Consider the following 20,026-nt stretch of genomic DNA (forward strand, 5'->3'; position numbering starts at 1 on the left):
TGGAATTGCCTCTTTCCTTTTCAAATAGTAATTACAAAAAAAAAAAAAAAAAAAAAAGCAAATACAGGCAGTCCCTGGGTTATGAACAAGATCCCTTCCTAAGTGTGTCTTTGTGTTGAATTTGGACGTAAGTTGGAATAGGTACATCTGAGTCTTATTTAGCCTTACCTTAGTGCAAGAATGGGGCCCTGGTAGCATAGTGGTTAAAGAGATCGGCTGCTAACCAAAAGGTCAGCAGCTCGAACCCACCAGCTGTTCTTTGGAAACCCTAGGGGGCAGTTCTACTCTGTCTTATAAGGTCGCCATGAATCGGGACCAACTCGATGGCAGTGGGTTTGGTTTGGTTTTTAGTGCAAGAAGGAGCCCGGGTGGCACAGTGGTTAAGAGCTCGTCTGCTAACTAAAAGGTCAGCAGTTTGAATCCACCAGCCACTCCTTGGAAACCCTGTGGGGCAGTTCTACTCTGTCCTATAGGGTCGCTATGACAGCAGTGGGTTTTAGTGCAAGAAAAGGCCCAATCTCCGCATTTCACAGATGAGGAAACTGAGAAACGATTTTTCTAAAGTTACATGGCTAGTGGTTTATGATATGAATTGTGAATCTTCAAAATTCTCTCATCCTGTTTCAGTGGGTTTTGGTCTTCTTTGGCTCTTTAGTTACAAACTCTATTTTAGGTCATTCAAGAAGCCCAAGCGAAGGACCTGCTGAGAAGACCGTTTGATTTAATGTTGGTGGCGTGTCTCCTCCTGGCAACTGCATTTTGCCTGTTTAGAGGCTTGGTAAGCATTACAGATCAAAGTAACATTAACTTCAAATTATTCTATTACTAAGGCTTTGAAATGGAAAAAAAAAAATGGAAGTATCTTTTTATTGGACTTCCTAGCACACTAACAAAGTATTCCCCGTCAAAGCCTGGAGCACTCGGACCTGCTTCCTGTGGCTCTCCCACCCGCAACCCCCAGCTCCCAAGAGGGACAGTCTATCCTGGGTTTCTTCACACCACCTGCCTTCATGTCCTTAAACCAAGCTCTACCCAGAAGTATTCTCCTTTCCCTATTTTGGAGTCCCTAGGTGGTACAAATGGTTAAGTGCTGGGCTACTAACCAAAAGATTGGAAGCTCGAACCCACCTAGAGATGCCTTGGAAGAAAGGCCTGGTGATCCGCTCCCAAAAGGTCACAGCCTTGAAAACCCTATGGAGCACAGTTCTACTCTGCAACACACGGGGTCACCAGTCGAAAATGACTCAGCAACACTCAGAACAACAACATGTTTCTGATGGAGCCCCCAGGTGGTGCAAACGATTAACATACTCAGCTGTTAACTGAAAGGTTGGTGGTTTGAGTCCGCCTAGATGTGCCTTGGGTGAAAGACCTGGTGATCCTGGTGATCGGCTTCCAAAAACTCAGCTGTTGCAAATCCTCTGGAGCTTCTACTCTTGACACACGAGGTCGCTATGAGTCAGAATTGACTCGCCGGCAACTGGTTTTCCCTATTTGAGAGTCTCATTCATTTGATTCCTTTGATGTTTCCGATGATCTTTGGTAGTGGTTATACCCTAAAGCTCCAGTAAAGCTGTGGTACAGAGCACTTCTGGGTTCTGAGGAGTAGGGTGGATGGTATTGAGGAAGGGGTGCGATAAACAATTCACAAATTGGTAGGGTCATGTGAATTTCTCACTGGTAAAGTGAATAATAATTAAGACCAGACCTGGAGTCTGTGTGTTGATGGGACTGATATACATTAAGAGCATGTGGGCATTTCATTTTTTCCATTTTCTCTTTTTCAGTATTATACTGTAGAGATGAACAAAAAGATCCACAAACTTTGGAGTTAGAATCCTGGCCATTTAGTAGCTGTGTGGCCTTGGAAAAGTTACTAAATCTCTTTGACCCTCAGTGTCCTCCTCCATAAAATAATAACAGTACCTACCTTATAGGTTTGTTTTGAAGATCAAATGAGATAATGCATGTAAAACACTAGCAGAGGGCCTTATACTAGTAAGTGCTCAGTAAATGATTGCTGTTACCATTTTTATTGATCAGTGATCCTTCACAATGCCCCAGTTTCCTGATTTATTCTTTATAGAAATAAAATGGAGCAGCTCAGGTTATGTGGCTAATTATACCCAGCTTCAATGACAATTACTAACACTTCTGAGCCTGCTGGCACTGCACGACAGCTGGGGGCAGGGTGGCATACATGCTTCGTGTGGGAGGGGCTTTTGCAGATGGGCTTTTGGGTTGGGGCCCTTTTGGTCAGCTCTGCCATTGGTCTGGGTTCAGATATGTTATCTAGGTGGGACACCATTTATGGCCAAGGACATGAGCAATGCTGCCTGAGGAGGGGGAAGGTGGCTCAGAGGGGACCAGTGATGTGCCAAACTGAGGCTGCCTGTTCTGTGGCCCAAGGTCTACTCCTCGTGACTAAACCTGCTCTGCTCTCTTTCAAAGTGGACACAGGAGGTGGCTTCAGACAAGAGGACCCTGCTTCCATATCATCATCCTCTACTGCCCCAAAGGCCATATACTCTGTGAGCCATTGGAGAGAGGAGGATGCTATTTCTGAATCTTGCAAAGCATAGTTAAGATGCATTTGGTGTAGAAATGTACTTTTCTTCCTGTAGGGAGTAGTCTGCTAGAGTTATTCCCAGGAAAAGTGAAACTGGTAGTCTAAAGCAGGCTGTGCCTTGGCTACCTAGATACTCGAAAGGACCCTGAGAATACAGCATTAGTTTCCATTTCCTGCTCCACGATTAACCTCTGCTTAATCTCCTAGAGTAAACCTGTAGAGTGTTTCCTTTCTTTCCCTCGTTCACTGATGAGCTTTTACAATGCATTGTTTTTGTTAAATAGCAAAGCTGCTTGTGACTAAACCCGGCACATTGAGCCTTATCAACACATATAAGAACCAGATGTGACTGTATTTATAATGAATTCACTTTTGTTCTTAGATTGCTTTGGATTGCCCGGCTGAGCTCTGCCGATTATATACGCAATTTCAAGAGCCCTACCTAAAGGATCCAGCTGCTTATCCTAAAATTCAGGTCAATAGTCATGAAGCCTAAGCTTTTTCTAAAATTTAATTTTTTCTTTTTTTTATGGGAAAATGTGGTCCCATGTAGGAAATAGGAATTAACAGTTTCAAAAATGAAAATGTCAGTATTTTTGTATTTTTTAGTCAGGCCAAATTAACTGTTAATTTGCTGATTGATGGTGTTATTTCTCTGTTCTAATACAGATGCTGGCATATATGTTCTATTCTGTCCCTTACTTTGTGATTGCACTTTATGGCTTAGTGGTTCCTGGGTGTTCCTGGATGCCTGACGTAACCCTGATACATGCTGGAGGTCTAGCGCAGGTATTCAGAATATTCTTTATTGAGAAGGTTTACTGTTGGTCTAGCTGTCATTGCTGGATACGTGACAAATATCTATTCGCACTGTCTTAGGGTTGTTAATTGTTGTGTGCTGTCGAGTCGATTCCGACTCATAGCGACCCTATAGGACAAGAGTAGAACTGCCCCATGGGTTTCCTAGGCTGTAATCTTTATGAGAGCAGATTGCCATGGAGCGGCTGGTGGGGTTCTAACCGTGGACCTTTCAGTTAGCAGCTGAGCGCTTACCCATTGCGCCACGAGGGCTCCTCATTTTAGAGCAGGAAATAATTATTAAGCATGCTGTCCCCCTTTGTCTTACAGTTCTTTATAGTACATAAGGCATTTCTGCATATCCATTTTATTAAAGCCTCACAGTAACTATCTGGTAGGAGCGCCATCCAGTTTTACTGATGAGAAACAGGTCCAGAGAGGTTAAATGATTTGTTCAAGGTCACATGCCCAGGGAGCGGCACTGTTGTTCTGCAGGACCCTTCCCAGTCTCTGAACACCTCGGCTACAGGAAACAGGTCGATAGCTGTTATCTTTGAGATGTCTGTCTAAATTTAAGATTTTAGAATTCCACTATATTATGGTATATAGAACCAGGGAAACTGGCTTTAAAAAAAAAAGCAGCGCCTGTCATTTAATCCCCACCGACCCCCACCCCCGGCACCTTAGCCATATACCTGGCCTAGAGTAGGTGTTCAGTGAATGCTTACCACATTGAACTGAAAAGAAAATTACCTATGGAATATTATTACACAGAGTACGTTTTACAAGGTAACAATTAGCAAAGCAAATCGATTTTTTGACAAAGGGAATTAAGTAATTCTCTCTATACATTTTTTCTTACTAGAAATAAAAAACAAACGGACTCATCTTTTTAAATCATGATCTTCATCTTGCTCTTGTCAAGCAGGTTTAAGAATGAGGGTCACCCAAAAACTCTAGGCATTAGCGGTTGATTATACTCATGTATACTAACCATGATGGCAAAAAGACACTGGAATTTATAGGATTGGAAAACAATTACCGTGTTTATGGGGTTACTGGATCAACTCTTTCCAGTCCGAAGTACTTCTAAATTGTAGAATTAGAATATTAACATAAAAGTTGATGCCGTGTCCAAAGCAATGGCTCCTTTCTGTAAGGACTTAAGAGGAAAGAGAGTGAACATTTAGCCCCCTTTGCTGGTTGCTCTCCTTTATAGACCCTGGAATACCTGAATTCCTCAGGCCTTGGTTTTAGGTCCTTATTTGTTTCCATATCTACGGAGCCCTGGTGGCGCAGTAGTTAAGTGCTCAGCTGCTAACCAAAAGGTCGGTGGTTTGAACCCACCAGCTGCTCTGTGGCAGAAAGATGTGGCAGTCTGCTTCCATAAAGATTACAGCCTTGGAAACCTATGGGGCAGTTCTACTGTGTTCTATAGGGTCGCTATGAGTCAAAATCGACTAGACAGCAATAAATATTAAATAAATATTAACTATAAGCTAATGGCTTCCAGTTTTCTGTTTTTAGCCCAAACAGCTCCCAGATTTACTTCCAAACTTAATTTTTTTCACTTGGAGGTCTCACTACCATCTCAGAGTTAATATCTAAAATAGGGCTCTTGATTCCCCCACTTCTCTTCCATTTTTCTCTTCCTCTTGCACCCAGCAGCTCAAGCCCAAAACTTGGGAGTAATTCTTCACACCTCCTGTTCCCTCACCCCCTATGCCTCCTATGATTCATTAGTTCTACCTTCAGGATAATTCTCACATCCTTTTTTTCCCAGTTCTACTGCCACTACTCTAGTCTGAGCTCTCATAATCTTCCTCCGTGCCAAGCAAGTGATGCCTATTTGTGTAAGGAAAGGCTATGTGCTCTGCTGCTGTAACAGATAAAGCTTTAGTTCTTGCTCATGCAGAGCTCATGTGGGATATTTTCAAGGGCGGGGCCAGGCACCAACCCGACTGCAAGTAGGCTGGGAAATTCCTGTGTGCCTTAGAAGAGGAAACTGGGTGGTGAATGCATTGCATTATCTTTACCACAGTTGTTTTCCACCCCCATTTTACAGATGATGAAGCTGGGGCTCGGGACAGCCTCTTACCTGACCAAGGTTGCATAGTTACTAAATGACAGAACAGGGGTATGAAATCCTGTCTGAGTGCAAAGCCCATGCCCTTCTGCACTGTGTTATCTCCCTCTCATGCAGGTAACTTGCTATAGCACGGAGTCCTACAGTAAGACTGTGTACATGGCATGGGGGAAGAGTTGGAGAACCTTGGGGGCGGGCGCTGACATCTGAGCTGGTCTCTGAGGGCTGAGTGGGTTTTCTTAGGCTGAGCCTCTCCAGGGAACAGTATGAGGAGGAAGCATTTAGGTGTGGGAATGGGCAGCAGATCAGGGGACACCGACTAAGCCCTGGCTTTTGTTTTTTGTCCTAGCTCTCCTGTGTCCTCCAGGACTGGGGCCCTCACACTCACCCCACTCTTACTCAGTCCCTTTTTTTAGAGGATAAGATTGCTCAGAGTTAAGATTTGGGAAGGTATTAGCTTGGAGCAAACAGGTGCTTGAGCCTGTAGCAGTAAGACTAATGTCAGACTCTACCTTTTGGTGGGGCTAAGCTTGCAGATGGGCACCTGTGACTCCAGCTGGGAGGTTCTGGGAAGGGCAGAATGGAATGCAGAGCCATTGGCAGCAAAAGTGAGTGCTTCAGGCAGGCCCCAGGCCTTGTAGGAATCCTTAGGCTTATCCATCATTGCTCAGTTTGACAAGGTAGCCTGAAGCCCCTCTCTTGCTGGTAAGTGCGTGCCCAGATGAAGGATTAGATCCTGGAAATGTCAGAGGATATTTTTCCCACGCCCGGAGGTGGAGAATGGCATATTCAGAGAGTTATATGTCTGACAATCCCATAGCTCTTTGCTGGACTTTAGTATTTATCTATTCGTAGCGTTTAACCTAAGGAAAAGTTAGAAATCACGTTGCCACAAAACCGTGCATACGATCAGAATGTTGAATTCCAGCTACATGATTTGTTTTCTCCTTACCAAATAACTGCTTATGAAAATGAGTGTCATTTTAGGAAGGCATCTGACAGTCTCTCCATCACCTTGAACAGAACTGCCATCACTAATGTACGTGGTTTATGGACTGACAATCCCACTAACCTCTCTTTATCAAAACCTGCTTTTATCAAAAGATCCAGTGAACTCCTAAGAGTCTACGCTCAAGTAAGATGAAAAAAAAAATTGTTGGAAAACTACCATCAGTGCAAGTCAGTGGAAAACACGTTGGGTGGTTATGGGTCCCTGCTTTCAGACCGTACAGGAGTCTGCCAAATATTTTGCCTTTAGAAATCAAAAGATCCATCAAAAAGTAAAAGAACATAGAGTAAAATAAAACGAGGACACATTTTATGCCCGCAAGTTCCATTGGGGATGCTCAACATTCACAACCCAAGTGTCTTTTCATACAAAACCCTTACCATAGGATTAAAGTTGCAAAGTCTAATTTGAAAAATGTTACAGGCTTAGATCCATTTATTAGCATTGAATTAAAGAATTTTTCTTTGCTAAAACATCACTGAAAAATTAAAACAAAACAAAAAGACCTAGAGCCAATATGGTTAAGAGCATGGGCTCCAGAAGCAGGCTAGTTCAAGTCCCAGCTTGCCACTCATTAGCGGAATGATCTTGGTTACTTTACCTCTCTGATCCTCAGTTTCCTCTTCAGTAAAGTGGGGATAATAATAGTACCTTTCTCCTAGGGCTACTGTGAGGATTAAATGAATTAATATACGTAAAGGGCTTAGAAGAGTGCCTGGCACATAATAAGCTCTGTATTCCTTTGTTGCTGCTATTATTATTATGATTATTGTTATAATTGGAAGTATGATTTCCCAGTTAACAGTCTAGAACAGAAATACCTTACATTGCTCAGAAGATCCATTAATCTGTAGATAATTAAGCTATGTGTATAATTACCTAAAAATCAAACAAACTGGGAGAAACCTTTAAGACAGATTCACAGTGGGTTTGGCAGGGAGGCTGCCACCCCATCCAGTAACATCCCAGTCAGTGAAGCAGCATCCATTAGCACCACTAAAGGCAGGCAGCGCTCCTTCCCACTCCGTGTACTTTCACACAAAGGAGTCTAGAGGCTTATTTGTGGATAATTTGGTTGTAAAGAGCTGACTCTACTGGAGGTGAGTTTCTTAAGTTTCTGCTTTATGGAAACCTTTAAAAAATATCTGAAAGTAAAGGTTTAGGAAGAGCATGGATAATTGGGATACTAATATAAACCCCATTTTAATCATTTGCTTTTGGTGTGACTATTAGTATTAAAATTAGAGTTTGGGTTTAACTTTACTTATTATCCTTTGGTGGAGACAGTGATAGCCTTGAAATTGTCAAAAGGTCAACAAAGGCACCTAAAACCAAAGAGCCCAGGTTTACAAATAAGTAGAGAGCCAGATCATTAATAGATATTTACATCCACTGAATTGTGTATTTTTGTCTATGGAAGAGCCCCATGTACTTGGCACTAAATACCTAACATGTATCAACTCCACTTAGCCCTCATAACAACCCTATGCAGTTCCACTGTCATGCTCCTTTTCAGATGAGGCCAGAGGTTCCATCAGTAGCTCAAGGTCATACAGCTGGTTTGTGGTGGAGGTGGGATTTGACCCTAGCAACATAGTTTGAGTTGGTGTTCTTAACCACTATACTATGCTGCCCAGAAAACTTGAAGAAAAGACACCAACGTGATTCTAGATCAGATAACTAATATATTGTATGAGTCAAACAGCCTGGCTAAATGTCTTAATGTTCACATTGCTTCTTGCCTGCAGTATTTACATGGACACATAAAAACTTTCACCTCTCCCTTCTGGAGCCAGGATTGTAATTTTGGTAATCCTTTCCAGGCTGTCTCTATAAGAAAACAGACCTTAAAATGTAATCTTTTTTTCCCTTTATTGTTTCACTTTCCATTCCATTCCAATAATCTCTTCTAAAAAAATAAAGTATGTCTCTTAATTATTTAAGGTGAAAAAATTTAGAATGAACTGGAAGAAAACTTATCAGGGACTCAAGCTCACATCACTGAATCTGTAAGTTGTCCCTGTAAGCAGCAGCACTGTTCACTGGGTCACCCCAACCCCAGCAAGGGGCTCAGGATGAGCTCTTCAAACCCTGTCACAGGGAGGCCCCTGTGCTCGTGGGAACATCACCCAGGAGACACTGTGCAACCCATCATCAGTTAGGTGCTTGGAAAGGGAACCCTCCTCAGGTGAGACCTAGGTTTTTCTGCCACCTCCAAATTAAGGCCATGACACTTCAGAACTCTGAAACTTGACATCATAAGCCTTGGGAGGAAGTTACGGTTGGCTGCCCACTCAGCTGGAGGTGTGGCCACCATAAACACACCCATTAGTACTACCAGCAGTGAGGGCAACTGCGGACGACTGGCCTTAGGGTTCTTCTCTCACATGCCAACACCCTGTTGGATTAGATATGTCATAATCTGTGCCCCTTGCTAAATAATCCTGAGGAAAAAAGGCTTGCTAAAATAGATATAAAAATATAGAAATGCTTTGTAGAACCTTTGTATTTTGACAGTCACAAGACCATTACTGTTGAACGTTTATTGAGCTCTAACAACGTGGTAGGTGCCACACACAACATCAGACACAGTACCTGCCCGATGGGCTTACAGTCTAACTTAGGACAAGAACCATTTTTGAATGTTGCCATGAGTTTGCAATTCATGAAAATGAGGTATTAACTGCACTGGTTAGTGCAGGAAAAGAGCCTATGGAATCACACTGGCTTTTTAACAGGTTTCCTTGTGCAAGTAGGCACGGTTGCTCTTACTATTCTCTCAAAGTATGGCTGGCATTTTCCCAAATTTGGTGATTTTGTGATGTGTATAACCATCTATAAAGATGGAGCCAACAAACCCACATTTCTGAAAACCAGGGTTCAAACCTGGCCTTTAGTCTAGAAGAAAAAGTCTGGATATATTTTTAGGCAAACGCTGTTATTTTAAACATGCCCTAGGAAAAAACAGTGACAGGAGTAACGCTCCTATTCTGTGTTCCTAGAAGGTCCACCCCAGTGGCTCCTCAGGGCAGCCCCTCAAGTGCCCTTTACTCTCAAGGTCTTTTGTCCTCATACCCCAGATATGCAAATGCTTAGTAAGGTTTGCTGGGTTCTGTCTGGGCATCTGCCCTGGGGGAGGTGTGTCTCAGGGCAGAGGCCTCTCAGTGCCTCATGGATCACAACTCAGACGTGGTGTTGGTCCCTGGCAACATATCGCATTAATTTATAACTTCTATCTCTAGAGAGTAGAAGAAAAAGTACCAAAGGTCTCCAGAATGTATCAGTAATTTGTAAAAATACAGCTTGTTAAAATATCTGCCACTGACAAAAATTCATAAAGATGACACTTATAAAAGCTTGTCCTTTTCTTTTCATAGTAAAGTCAAGTGGTAAGTCACACTTTTATCTGTTAACCACTTAGCAGAATAAACTGATTTCATATGGAAGGAAATGTAAGATAAATTATATGTATTTAAAGCAGATTATTTGGTTCTTCATTTTTGTTCTGTGCTTTCTCTAGACTGCAATATCTTTTGTCTCTTCACTTTGATCCTGATGGACTGATAATTTACCACTTATTACATTTAAATTCCCAATCGCAAGATATGAAAATGCAGACTCTGGGGTTGCATTTTATAATGGTATAAGCATCCCGAGGAAACTCTTCTACAGAAGCCTTTAGTCCTGCTTGTGGCCTGTATTACCCTTTCTAACTGCAGTTTTCCTCTGTGCTTATGAAAAGTATTAAAAAAAGCCCAGCTGGCACATTCTGAATGTGCGTTCTGAACAAGTATACAAGTACAGAGAGGGAGGCTCTTGCCTTTTCGTTTTGCAAACTCAGATTATGCTGACGAGTCATACTTCTAAATAAATTGTAATTTGATTTGAAAAAGTTGCCTGCATGTACTTTACCATTTTATACAGAGCAAACATACCTTGTCCTCCTCCCCAAGTTGGTAACAACTTTATCTTACAAGACAACCCTTGGTATTTTTTTTGAGTTGCATTAAAAAAACAAAACAAATACATGAATTAACAAAAATACATAATGTGAAGGCTATGCGCTATCACTCTAAGAAGCAGGTAAAAGACTGATCATTGATGCCGAGGTCCTCAGTGCTTCTCTTTAGTTCGTTACACTAAAAGTTATTTCAACTTTCTGAACTCTATATTTTCTTCATTTTTACTGAAACACAACTATAAGCCTCAACTAGATCCCTATGTAGAATTTCCAGAATGCAAATCATAAAAAAAAAATTGACATTTTATTCAGATTTTTTTGTTAAATTGAGCCACTAATGTATGGAGTCCCTGGGTGGTGCAAATGGTTAATACTCTCGGCTGGTAACTGAAAGGTTGGAGGTTCAGGTCCACCCAGAGGCACCTTGAAGAAAGACCTGGTGATCTACTTCCGAAAAACCAGCCACTGAAAACCTTATGGAGCACAGTTCTACTCTGACATACACGGGGTCGCCATGAGTCAACATCAACTCCATGGCAACTGGTTTTGGTAACGTTTAGTACGGGGCACTGGAATGGTTAGAAAAACACAGATGGCATAGTAAAGCCACACTAAAGAAAGTATAATTTATTTGAACAGTTATATCAAGAATGGCTCTAAGTTCAATGAAATACTAAAGACTTTGGATTGTTTCAAAGTACTCTGCCTACAGGTGAGACTGATTCTGAGAGTGCACGAACATAGTCTGAATGATCCACTCAGAACTCGTTGTGCATCCATCTGAACACAGATTTCATGCTTACTCATTTTTGTTTTATGCAACAGGCTCAGTTTTCCCACATTGGTGCTTCTCTTCATGCTAGAACTGCTTATGTCTACAGAGTCCCCGAAGAAGCGAAAATCATTTTTTTAGTATTAAACATAGCATACGGAATTCTTCCTCAGCTTTTGGCCTATCGTTGTATCTACAAACCAGAATTCTTCATAAAAACAAAGGCAGGTGAAAAAATTGAATAAAAGCATTACTTCATGTTCCTTCTCTCTAAGTTACTGACTTTTGTGATATTGGTACTGATATTTTGTCCCATTTTACTCCCTTCCCGTATCTGTACACCTAAGAATACAGAAATTCTTGCTCTGCACTGTATATGTGAGCTGTAATTTGGTATTGTGTGGGTAAATTTTTTGTCCTTTTCTGAAGGAAAACTGAAGTTGAGAAACAGTTTCTTAAAAGAAATATATTCTAAATTATTTATAAATAAACCTGATCATCTATCTCAATACTCTTTGTACACATTAAATAACTGTTAGCGTGAAACATTAGTTTAGCTCCTACAGTAGTGAGCATGAAGATGAAATTATTCAAAGTGAATAGGGTCTGTGCATATTTAAAAATTCTAAACAGCAAATGCAGATTGAAGAATTTTTGCATATAAGTTGCATATGCTTTATTGTCAACCTCGATACAAAAAGGCAGATCATCAAAATATTTTTAAATGTTGTTTGAAAAATGTTTTCCCAAGGAAAGTATATTTACTGCTGTTTTGAAAATCACTTTTACTAATTTTTTTTTTTGTGAATTTAAATAGCTAAAGAAGGATCAATAACTTATCATTACCCTTAATGAATACTTGTTTTATTGGTGACAATATTCCTATTGTATTTCTGTGTATATTTCTAATAAAATTATTTTTTGCCTTTTATGAAGACAAATTTTATTACATTTGAAACATTTTATATACACTTTTAATGACAAGTTTTCTAGTCTTTAGGCTTTTTATTTTAAAAATCTGTCAGTTATATTTTCCAATTCAAAATATCATCTAGGTTCTCCCTATGTTTTAAGTATGAGCAACGGAGAGGTCTTTTGATGAATTCTAATATTGAAAATTAAGAAGTACTTGTTTAAGGAAAAAGAACTGGACTGGTATCCTTACTGTCTTTTTAATCAACTTTTCATATTTGGAATTGTGTATGAGTATAATAGAGAAAATCCTATTGCTAAATGAGGAAAACAAACTAAAAACAGAGCTGCCATCTCAGCGTGCCAGAGTGGAAAGTGGATGGGTGCTTTCATCCCCTCGGCTGCCAACATCAACATCACCACCATTGTCATTAATGGCCCTCGGCTTTAAGACTCTCACACTTTCTCTTCATGTTATTTATTAGCTGTTCACCAAGATAAGAAAATCAAAACTAAATGGGGTGCACAATCAATGCATGGATAATGTCAAGTGTGAATTTAGGGTTCATTGAGCTGGTAGAGATTATTTTAATGTGTATGCAAATCACACTGCCATTTTCCCCCAGTGTTTTCAAATAACCTAAAACCCAGAGTGCTTAAAAAAAAGTAAAAGAAAACCCTCACCTGCACTTGAATTCTATTGTCAACTCGCTGTCAACTTTTGCTTTAATATATTACATTAATACCTCACATTATTACATAGATGAAACCAAATTACACTAACTTAGTTGCTTACAACCTCAAACCTTACTCCCAGAACACATTCCAATAAATTTATTCTGTAAAAACAATACATTTTTTTGATTTTGATTTTTTTTTTTTTTACAGTAAACTTTCAACTACAAACCTCGAATACGCAAAAGATGTTCCAAGGACAAGCAGAACAGGATTGATAAAACCCAAACTGACTAAATGTGTTCTCACAATATAAGCTGGCATAAAAATAAATAAAATTCTCTATTATCACAATAGCAACAATAATGTACACATAATAATGGTTGTGGAATGAATACTAACTATTCTAACTCTAGTTCCAAAACAAAAGTTCATTTTAAAAGTTTATATTTAAAAGTCAATGCTTTGTCTGGTTTCCCATAGGGCTGCTGCTGATTATAGCTTTAAAATGTAAAGAACCCACCTTGAGTTAGTAGCTCAAATTGTATTGGCATTGGGAAAAAATAAATCATTGCCTTCATTTTGGAGTAACACAAAAAGACTCACTAACTTCATGTATAGAAACTGAGTTTGTGTACATAACAACATGAGTTTTGAGAAGTATAAGCTCTCAACTAGCTATTTCTAATACGGAATAGGTTATTTTACAATACGGTTAAACTTTACACATACATGGCCTCAAAACTGAAGGACAATTTTCATTTCATCTTCAATATACCAACATTATGCATCTAGGAATTAATTCCTGGGTTGGTTCTGTCACAGAGAGGAAATCCCATCCTTAAGCACTGAGTGATGATTTAAAAAGGACAATTTATATTGAACTGTTTGGCGATGGTGGGGTAAAGGCAGGAGTACGATAAGCATAACTGCCTTAATAAAAGGATCCTAGACGTGTAAGTCTGTGCAAAAATCTTCATCATCCTTAGTGGTTAAGGGCAACTTCATGCAACCAAATAATATTAAATCAATAACCTTAAAAAAGGCTAAAATGTCTTTTTTTTTCCCTAAACACAACAGAGAGGAATGTGAATAATGTACATACAAACTGGGGTCTGCCAATGACAACAATGACTATATGTTGGTTCATATCAAATCCAAGAATATTAGACAACCAGACGTATAACCTTCTTGTGGTTTCTCTTAATATGCAGCATTCTTTATGGTAGTTAAGTCTGTAAAAAAAGAAAGAAAACAAACCTTTAGATGACTTAGGATCCTGACAGTGAGAGCTATCCACACCTAGCTAGTATATAACTGGATGTTTTTGAGATTTAAAGCTGCACTGTAGCACTAACAAGAACAGCTTCTGAAGATTTGCTGGTGGATTCGAACTGTTAACCTTTTGGTTAGCAGCCAAGCTCTTAACTGCTGCACCACCATGGCTCCTGCTTTATACATAACAGTGCAAAAAGTTAAAGGAACTACTAGGGCACTTTTAGTATTACCATTAAAAGAAAAGAAAAAAAGAGTAAACGTCGTCTACTGTCTGGCAGAACACAGACTACAGTAGCATGTACTGTGTGCAACTCTGTCGCTGTGATCCATAAAGTCAGTGGAGAAACTGAGGTAATCCATTTTTGTGGCAACTGTGGTGTCAGAATGGTAAGCTGCTTAAAATTTAAAAAGCACTTGGAGTGTAGACAAATTACTCTGCATAATACTTCAATTACTTGTGATACATGGCTCAAAGAAGGTCAGGAGTTAACAAAATCAAGATGTATAAAATCTGTTTTCCTGCTTTTGAAAATATTAATGAAAGACAAGCTCAAATTTCTCATATAATTTTATGGCATCCAGAGAAAAACGTGAAATAAAATATTTCTGTCTCATAAAAGAATTACTTTCCAATTTGGGTTCCACTTTAAATCGTATCAGGTTACATCTCCCCAAAAGGATGCTATTTTTGTTTTCTTCATCATTAACCCAAGTATATTAAACCCCCCTCATAATGCTCTCATGGGATGAATGAACTTGGGCCCCAAGTATTTTTTCTAAAGACAGCCTGCTTCAGCTCTTCACTAAGTGAATGAACTTGTTTGTAAGCACACGTGTGCACACCCATAGGTATGTTCTTACTTATACAGCCAATACCTACACGGTACTATAAATAATACTGTATATGAGTAATTGCGGAAACCCTGGTGGTGTAGCAGTTAAGAGTTCGGCTGCCAACCAAAAGGTCAGCAGTTTGAATCCACCAGGTGCTCCTTGGAAACTCTGGGGCAGTTCTACTCTGTCCTATAGGGTCACTATGAGTCGGAACCAACAAATGGCAATGGGTTTGGTTTGGTTTTTGGTATGAGTAACTGCAGGACTTTCAAAGGAGAAAAAGTGACCAAATATACCATCCCCTCAGGATAGCAGAAATACGTTTCTCCACCTTCTCTGTCCCTACCAAAATGAGGAAGCCAATCTTAAAAAAAAGGTCAAATTTAAAATCTGTGATCTTGCAGAGTACAGTGCCTGCTGACTCCTAATATTTATTTATAAATAAAAGCACTAGATACATAAGACTATACTCACAGATACTTTGGAGGATCTTCCTCCCTTGTGAAAAGGGGTTAATACCCATTAAAACAATGAAAAATTATTAAGCAAACAAAGAAATCTCCTTTAACAATATCTTTTTGTTTATATTATTGTGAAAGGCAATAAATTCTGTTTACATTGGTAGGAAATTCATAGTAACAACTACTCAACCCATCATGAAGAATATTTTGGAACAGATGGTCCCACAGCAGCCACAGAGTATCACTAATGTTCCAAAGTGAAGGCGGCACTAGAATGCAACCGCAGCTTTAAGAACATGCTTATTTCTAAACAAGGCAATGTCAAGCATACATTTGTAAAAGTAAATTACAAAATCTGAGTGTTTTTTTGTTTCCCTTTTTTCTGTACTTCTCATACCTTAACCACTCTATCTGCACCTGTATATACAAAACTACTATCTTGCTAATTCATGATGGCATATGTTCTGGACATGGTGCTCTGAGTGTCTGCCAGACCTCAAGTCCCCTTTGAGTAAGCAGTGGTTGCCATGCTCTGTAACATGCCACCCTATGCTGGATGCTGGTTAGCTAATCCAATCAGATTCTCTCTTCAGGACCAATGAGATACTGTAGGGTGATACCAAAAAGGCAATCAGTGCAAGACAGGAGGCAGTAAAAGTCACAAGAATTTTTTCACTGAACACCATCTTATATTTGAAAGAATGATGACAGTAAACTACGGCTATTCAGACTTGGGTATTTGGCACTTTCTAAAAAATACACAATGTGAGCCTATTACTTCAAGGAAAATAGCTGGTAGTATTTGTTGCCAATGATAAAAGTTGAGCTTTTAAGAAAAAAATTAGTATTTTGGAAAACATGAATCCTCTAAGATTGAGAGCTTCCCAATACTCAAAGACTCTTCTGATGAGACAGGTGGTGATATTAACAACTGTGACTTAAAAGATAAATATTTTATTTTGAAATCGGTTAACCTGTGGAAGACATGAATAACTCTGAGCCAATGTTTTCCAAATGATCAATACATGATATCAAATCATGCGAAGAGCTGAATTATTCAGTTTCAGAAGGATCAAAGGATTTTAACATAACAGAGTATGAAAAGTTCAGATTTCACATTGCAATTAATCTTTAAGAAACTACCACTTACGGAACTGGTGTAATATCAAAGAAGAATACCCACAATTAACTGGAAAGACTACTAAAATACTTGTATCTCCATTTTCCAACTACATATCTGTGTGAGGCCAGGTATTTTTCATATACTTTAACCAAAATAACATACTGTAATAAACTGAATGCATAAGCAGATAAGAGAATTCAGCTGTCTTCTATTAAAGCAAACATTAAAGAGATTTGCAAAAAGGTAAAACAATGTCGCTCTTAAATTTTTTCAAAGTTATTTTTCATAAAAATGTATTATTTATGTTATATAGTGGGTTTATTATTATTGTTTTAAAACGAATTAGTATTTTCAAAATTTGTTTTAATTTCTAATTAAGTGAATATCGGTATCTCTAACATATATAAACAAAAGCTTTTTGGGGCCCTCAATAATTTTCAAGAATATGAAGGGATACTAAGACCAAAAAGTTTGATGAACTGCTGGCTCAGAATAAATGACAGGAAATGCTGAGATGAGGCTGGAAAGAGAAAATGGAGCCAGACTGTGAAGAGCATTATAAGCTGGAATAGGGAGCCTGGACTTCATATTGAGGGCAATGGGGAGACCTAAGGAAGCAGCACTATAGTGCAGAACGAGCAACAGGCTCAGGCTCAGGAGAATAAAGGTATGGCCACTGGTCAGTGGTTATAGTGAACACTGTGGCTGTCCTCTCAACATTTTATTCTATCTTCCCTCCTCCCCCGTCAAGCCCCAACTCCGTGGTGGCCTTATGATTTGGAGACTTGAATTCAGCTCCTCTGAGGAAGCTACCTGCCACGTTGAGTTGTCTTATGGAGAGGCCCACATAGCAGGAAATTGAGGGAGGGGCTCTGGCCAACAACTGGTGAGAAACTGAGGCCCTTAGACCAACAATCACAAGGAACTCAGCCCTGCCAACAACTACTTGAGTAAGCGTGAAAGAGGATCTATCCACAGTTGAGCGTTAAGGTGATCTGAGCTCCTGCTGACATCCTGATTGCAGTTTTGTGAGAGACTCAGAGTCAGAGGACACAGCTAAGTTGTGCCTGCCTGGATTCCTGACCCACAGAAACTGTGAAATAATAAATGCTGTGTTAAGTCACTGAGTTCTGTGGAAACTTGTTATGTGGCAATAGGTAACTAACACAGCAGGTCTAAACCAGTCAGTGCACGGTGTCCTTCTGCCACAGAGACAGGAGCCTCCACATCTCCATCCACAGGAATCAAGAAAGGGAGCACCGGTATTCGGGGTAAGAGATCCTGCCCCTTCCCACCTCATGCTACCCCTGGCAGGAGTGAGGAAGTAGTCAGAGAGCCTCTGGGACTAAGGAGTCCCAGAAACATGGGTTTTGTTTTGGAACCTCTTCTCTCCTTCCCCTACTGTGGTGAATGAGTTTCTTTATGTGGCCTTTTGCCTTGATTCTTTGGAAAAACAGCTTGAGAGATTCTTCCCTTAAGCCATGAGGAGTTACCTTTACCCTAGGTTTCTATCCCAGAAGCTTTGTTACTTTTGTCCAGGTTGATTGACATTTCCTGGGTACTCTGTAAACAACTTGGTTTTGATACTTTTTGTCTGGTCCTGGGATGCAGCCTGCCCTATGACTGGTATGCACTGGGCAGGGATTGGTCAACAGATTATGCAAATGAGGTGAGCTGTAGCCTACTATGCAAATGAAGTATCTGTGGCCTACTGAGAAGGGATTGGTCAGTTTGTGGCAGGGGTGGGAGTGCTGTGTCTTGAAACTGACAAGGAGTTACATATATAAGCAGTCAACCCCACAGAGGTTTTTGGAGACAGAAAGAAGCAGAAAGAGAGGTAGCAGGAAGAAGTAGAAGCAAGAAAGGAAAAAGAAACAGAGAGGAGGCAAGGAGCCTCCTCAAAGAACTATAACACAGGCCAAGTGCTGTTAACACTGAAGATGGTGACATGCCCAGAAAGCGCCCAGCAGCAGAGCCGGCAGCAACAGGCTCTGAAGGGGCCCAGCATCAGACAGACAGCAGGGCTGAGAGGAGCCTGTCCTAAGGGGGCCAAGAGGAGCTTGTCCTGAGGAGGCTGAGAAAAGGCTTGTACTGTCGAGAGGAGCTGAGACAGCTGTCCTGCACTGAAGAAGGGACTTTGCCTACATGCTTCCTGATCCTGATCCTGAGTTGTATCCTGTTGATCCTGGTCCCGAGTTGTACTGTACTACTTCCTTAATAAACCATTTAACTGTAAGTATGGTCTGTGAGTTGTGTGGCCAGTGCAGTGGATTATCTAATCTAGAAGAGAAGTAGAGAGTACCGTGGGAGGGACTGCTGGTGTCAGAATTGGTAAAAAAGGCTGGAGAGTGGAGACAGGTCTGACCTCCACACCTCCTGGGAATCGGTTTGTGCAGATGGTGATTCTCATCATCCCCCATGAAGTTAGACAGGTTTCGATGCTACTACTACTACTATGCCCATTTCACACCTACCAATATTAATAACCTCACCACTGCCATCCACCTTGAGATCATGAGGCTCTTTATCCTTGCTTACTCAGCTACCACAAGATAGGCTCTACAGTGTCTATCACTTCCTGGACTCTCACCTCCAGTCAACTTTGTACATCTCCTTTTATGACTTCATTTCCTACCCATCCCCCGCAACTGCTCAATTTCTTCCACTGGGTCCCCTGAAATCACAGTCAACCATTAGCAAATATCCTACATTCTCAACTTGAATTTCCAAGGTATTCCACTCAACAGTCTGTTCTAACTAAAACATAGTCTTCCCCTGAGGACAGAGCTTCTTCCCCTATAATCCTCTCAGGTGCTAGTTCTTGTCTCTCCCACAGACCTTGTACCACTGGCCCTCTTAGAGGTGGGGAAGGTGTCCCTCTCACTCTTCACTACTGTTTCTAGGCTATTCTTTTCCTCTGTGTCCCCCCCCAAAAAAAAAAAACCCTCCTATTTTTGAATCTCAACACTGTAAGCCACTACCCCTTCTTACCGCAGCCATCTACAAACTCCCCAAATCCCTCTTACTCCCTGAAGATTATGGCACTGGTTCACTGTCACTAGATATCAAAATTCCTGTGTCTCCAATATCCACGTAGATTGTCTCTCAAACACTCTGGCCACTCAGTTCCTTGACCTCCTCTCCTCCAAAGATCTTGTTCTCCACCCTACCTTATTCACTCCCATGGTTATTTCTTAGACAAATGATTTACAAATGGGAGTATTTACAAATGTGTGGATTGTCATAAGAACTTGGGGGTTCTACTGGCATTTAATGGGCAGGGGCCACAGGGACTAAATGTCCTGTGATGTGGTGAACGGTGCCCACATAATGAAGAATTGTCACTCAAAATATCAACAGCACCTGAACTGTCATCAACTCCTGCAACCCTTCCATAATTCAACCTAAACATCTCACTCTTCTATCATCACCTATCTTTTCAGCTTACTCCTTCTATCTAGTACGTTAACGCCAATAATTATTTGCTTCTATCCCTTCCTCATGTCCTTCCTTCCAACATATTTTGCATTCCATAGTCCATTTGTTAT

The 20,026-nt window shown here is 40.4% G+C and overlaps 2 protein-coding genes across 4 annotated transcripts in view; one reads left to right on the forward strand and one right to left on the reverse strand.

The window, feature by feature from the left end:
• Positions 1–12,126, forward strand: part of TM6SF1 (transmembrane 6 superfamily member 1) — a 34,000-nt gene extending 21,874 nt beyond the window's left edge. For 2 of the 3 annotated variants that reach the window (XM_023725976.1, XM_004370678.3), the window contains exons 7-10: positions 674–778; positions 2,952–3,044; positions 3,239–3,358; positions 11,249–12,126. In XM_023725976.1, coding sequence (XP_023581744.1) covers positions 674–778; positions 2,952–3,044; positions 3,239–3,358; positions 11,249–11,440 — 510 coding nt within the window. In that variant the 3' untranslated portion in view covers positions 11,441–12,126. Of the gene's footprint in view, positions 1–673; positions 779–2,951; positions 3,045–3,238; positions 3,359–11,248 lie in introns of those variants that run through there. The other variant, XM_023725977.1, reaches the window with a different exon arrangement.
• A 679-nt stretch (positions 12,127–12,805) lies between these two features.
• Positions 12,806–20,026, reverse strand: part of HDGFL3 (HDGF like 3) — a 71,859-nt gene continuing 64,638 nt past the window's right edge. Inside the window, exon 6 of the mRNA XM_004370680.2 lies at positions 12,806–14,017. Coding sequence (XP_004370737.1) covers positions 14,012–14,017 — 6 coding nt within the window. The 3' untranslated portion in view covers positions 12,806–14,011. The remainder of the gene's footprint in view (positions 14,018–20,026) is intronic.

Source organism: Trichechus manatus, unplaced genomic scaffold (genome assembly GCF_000243295.1).
Source record: "Trichechus manatus latirostris isolate Lorelei unplaced genomic scaffold, TriManLat1.0 scaffold00009, whole genome shotgun sequence".
NCBI classification, from domain to species: Eukaryota; Metazoa; Chordata; class Mammalia; order Sirenia; family Trichechidae; genus Trichechus; species Trichechus manatus.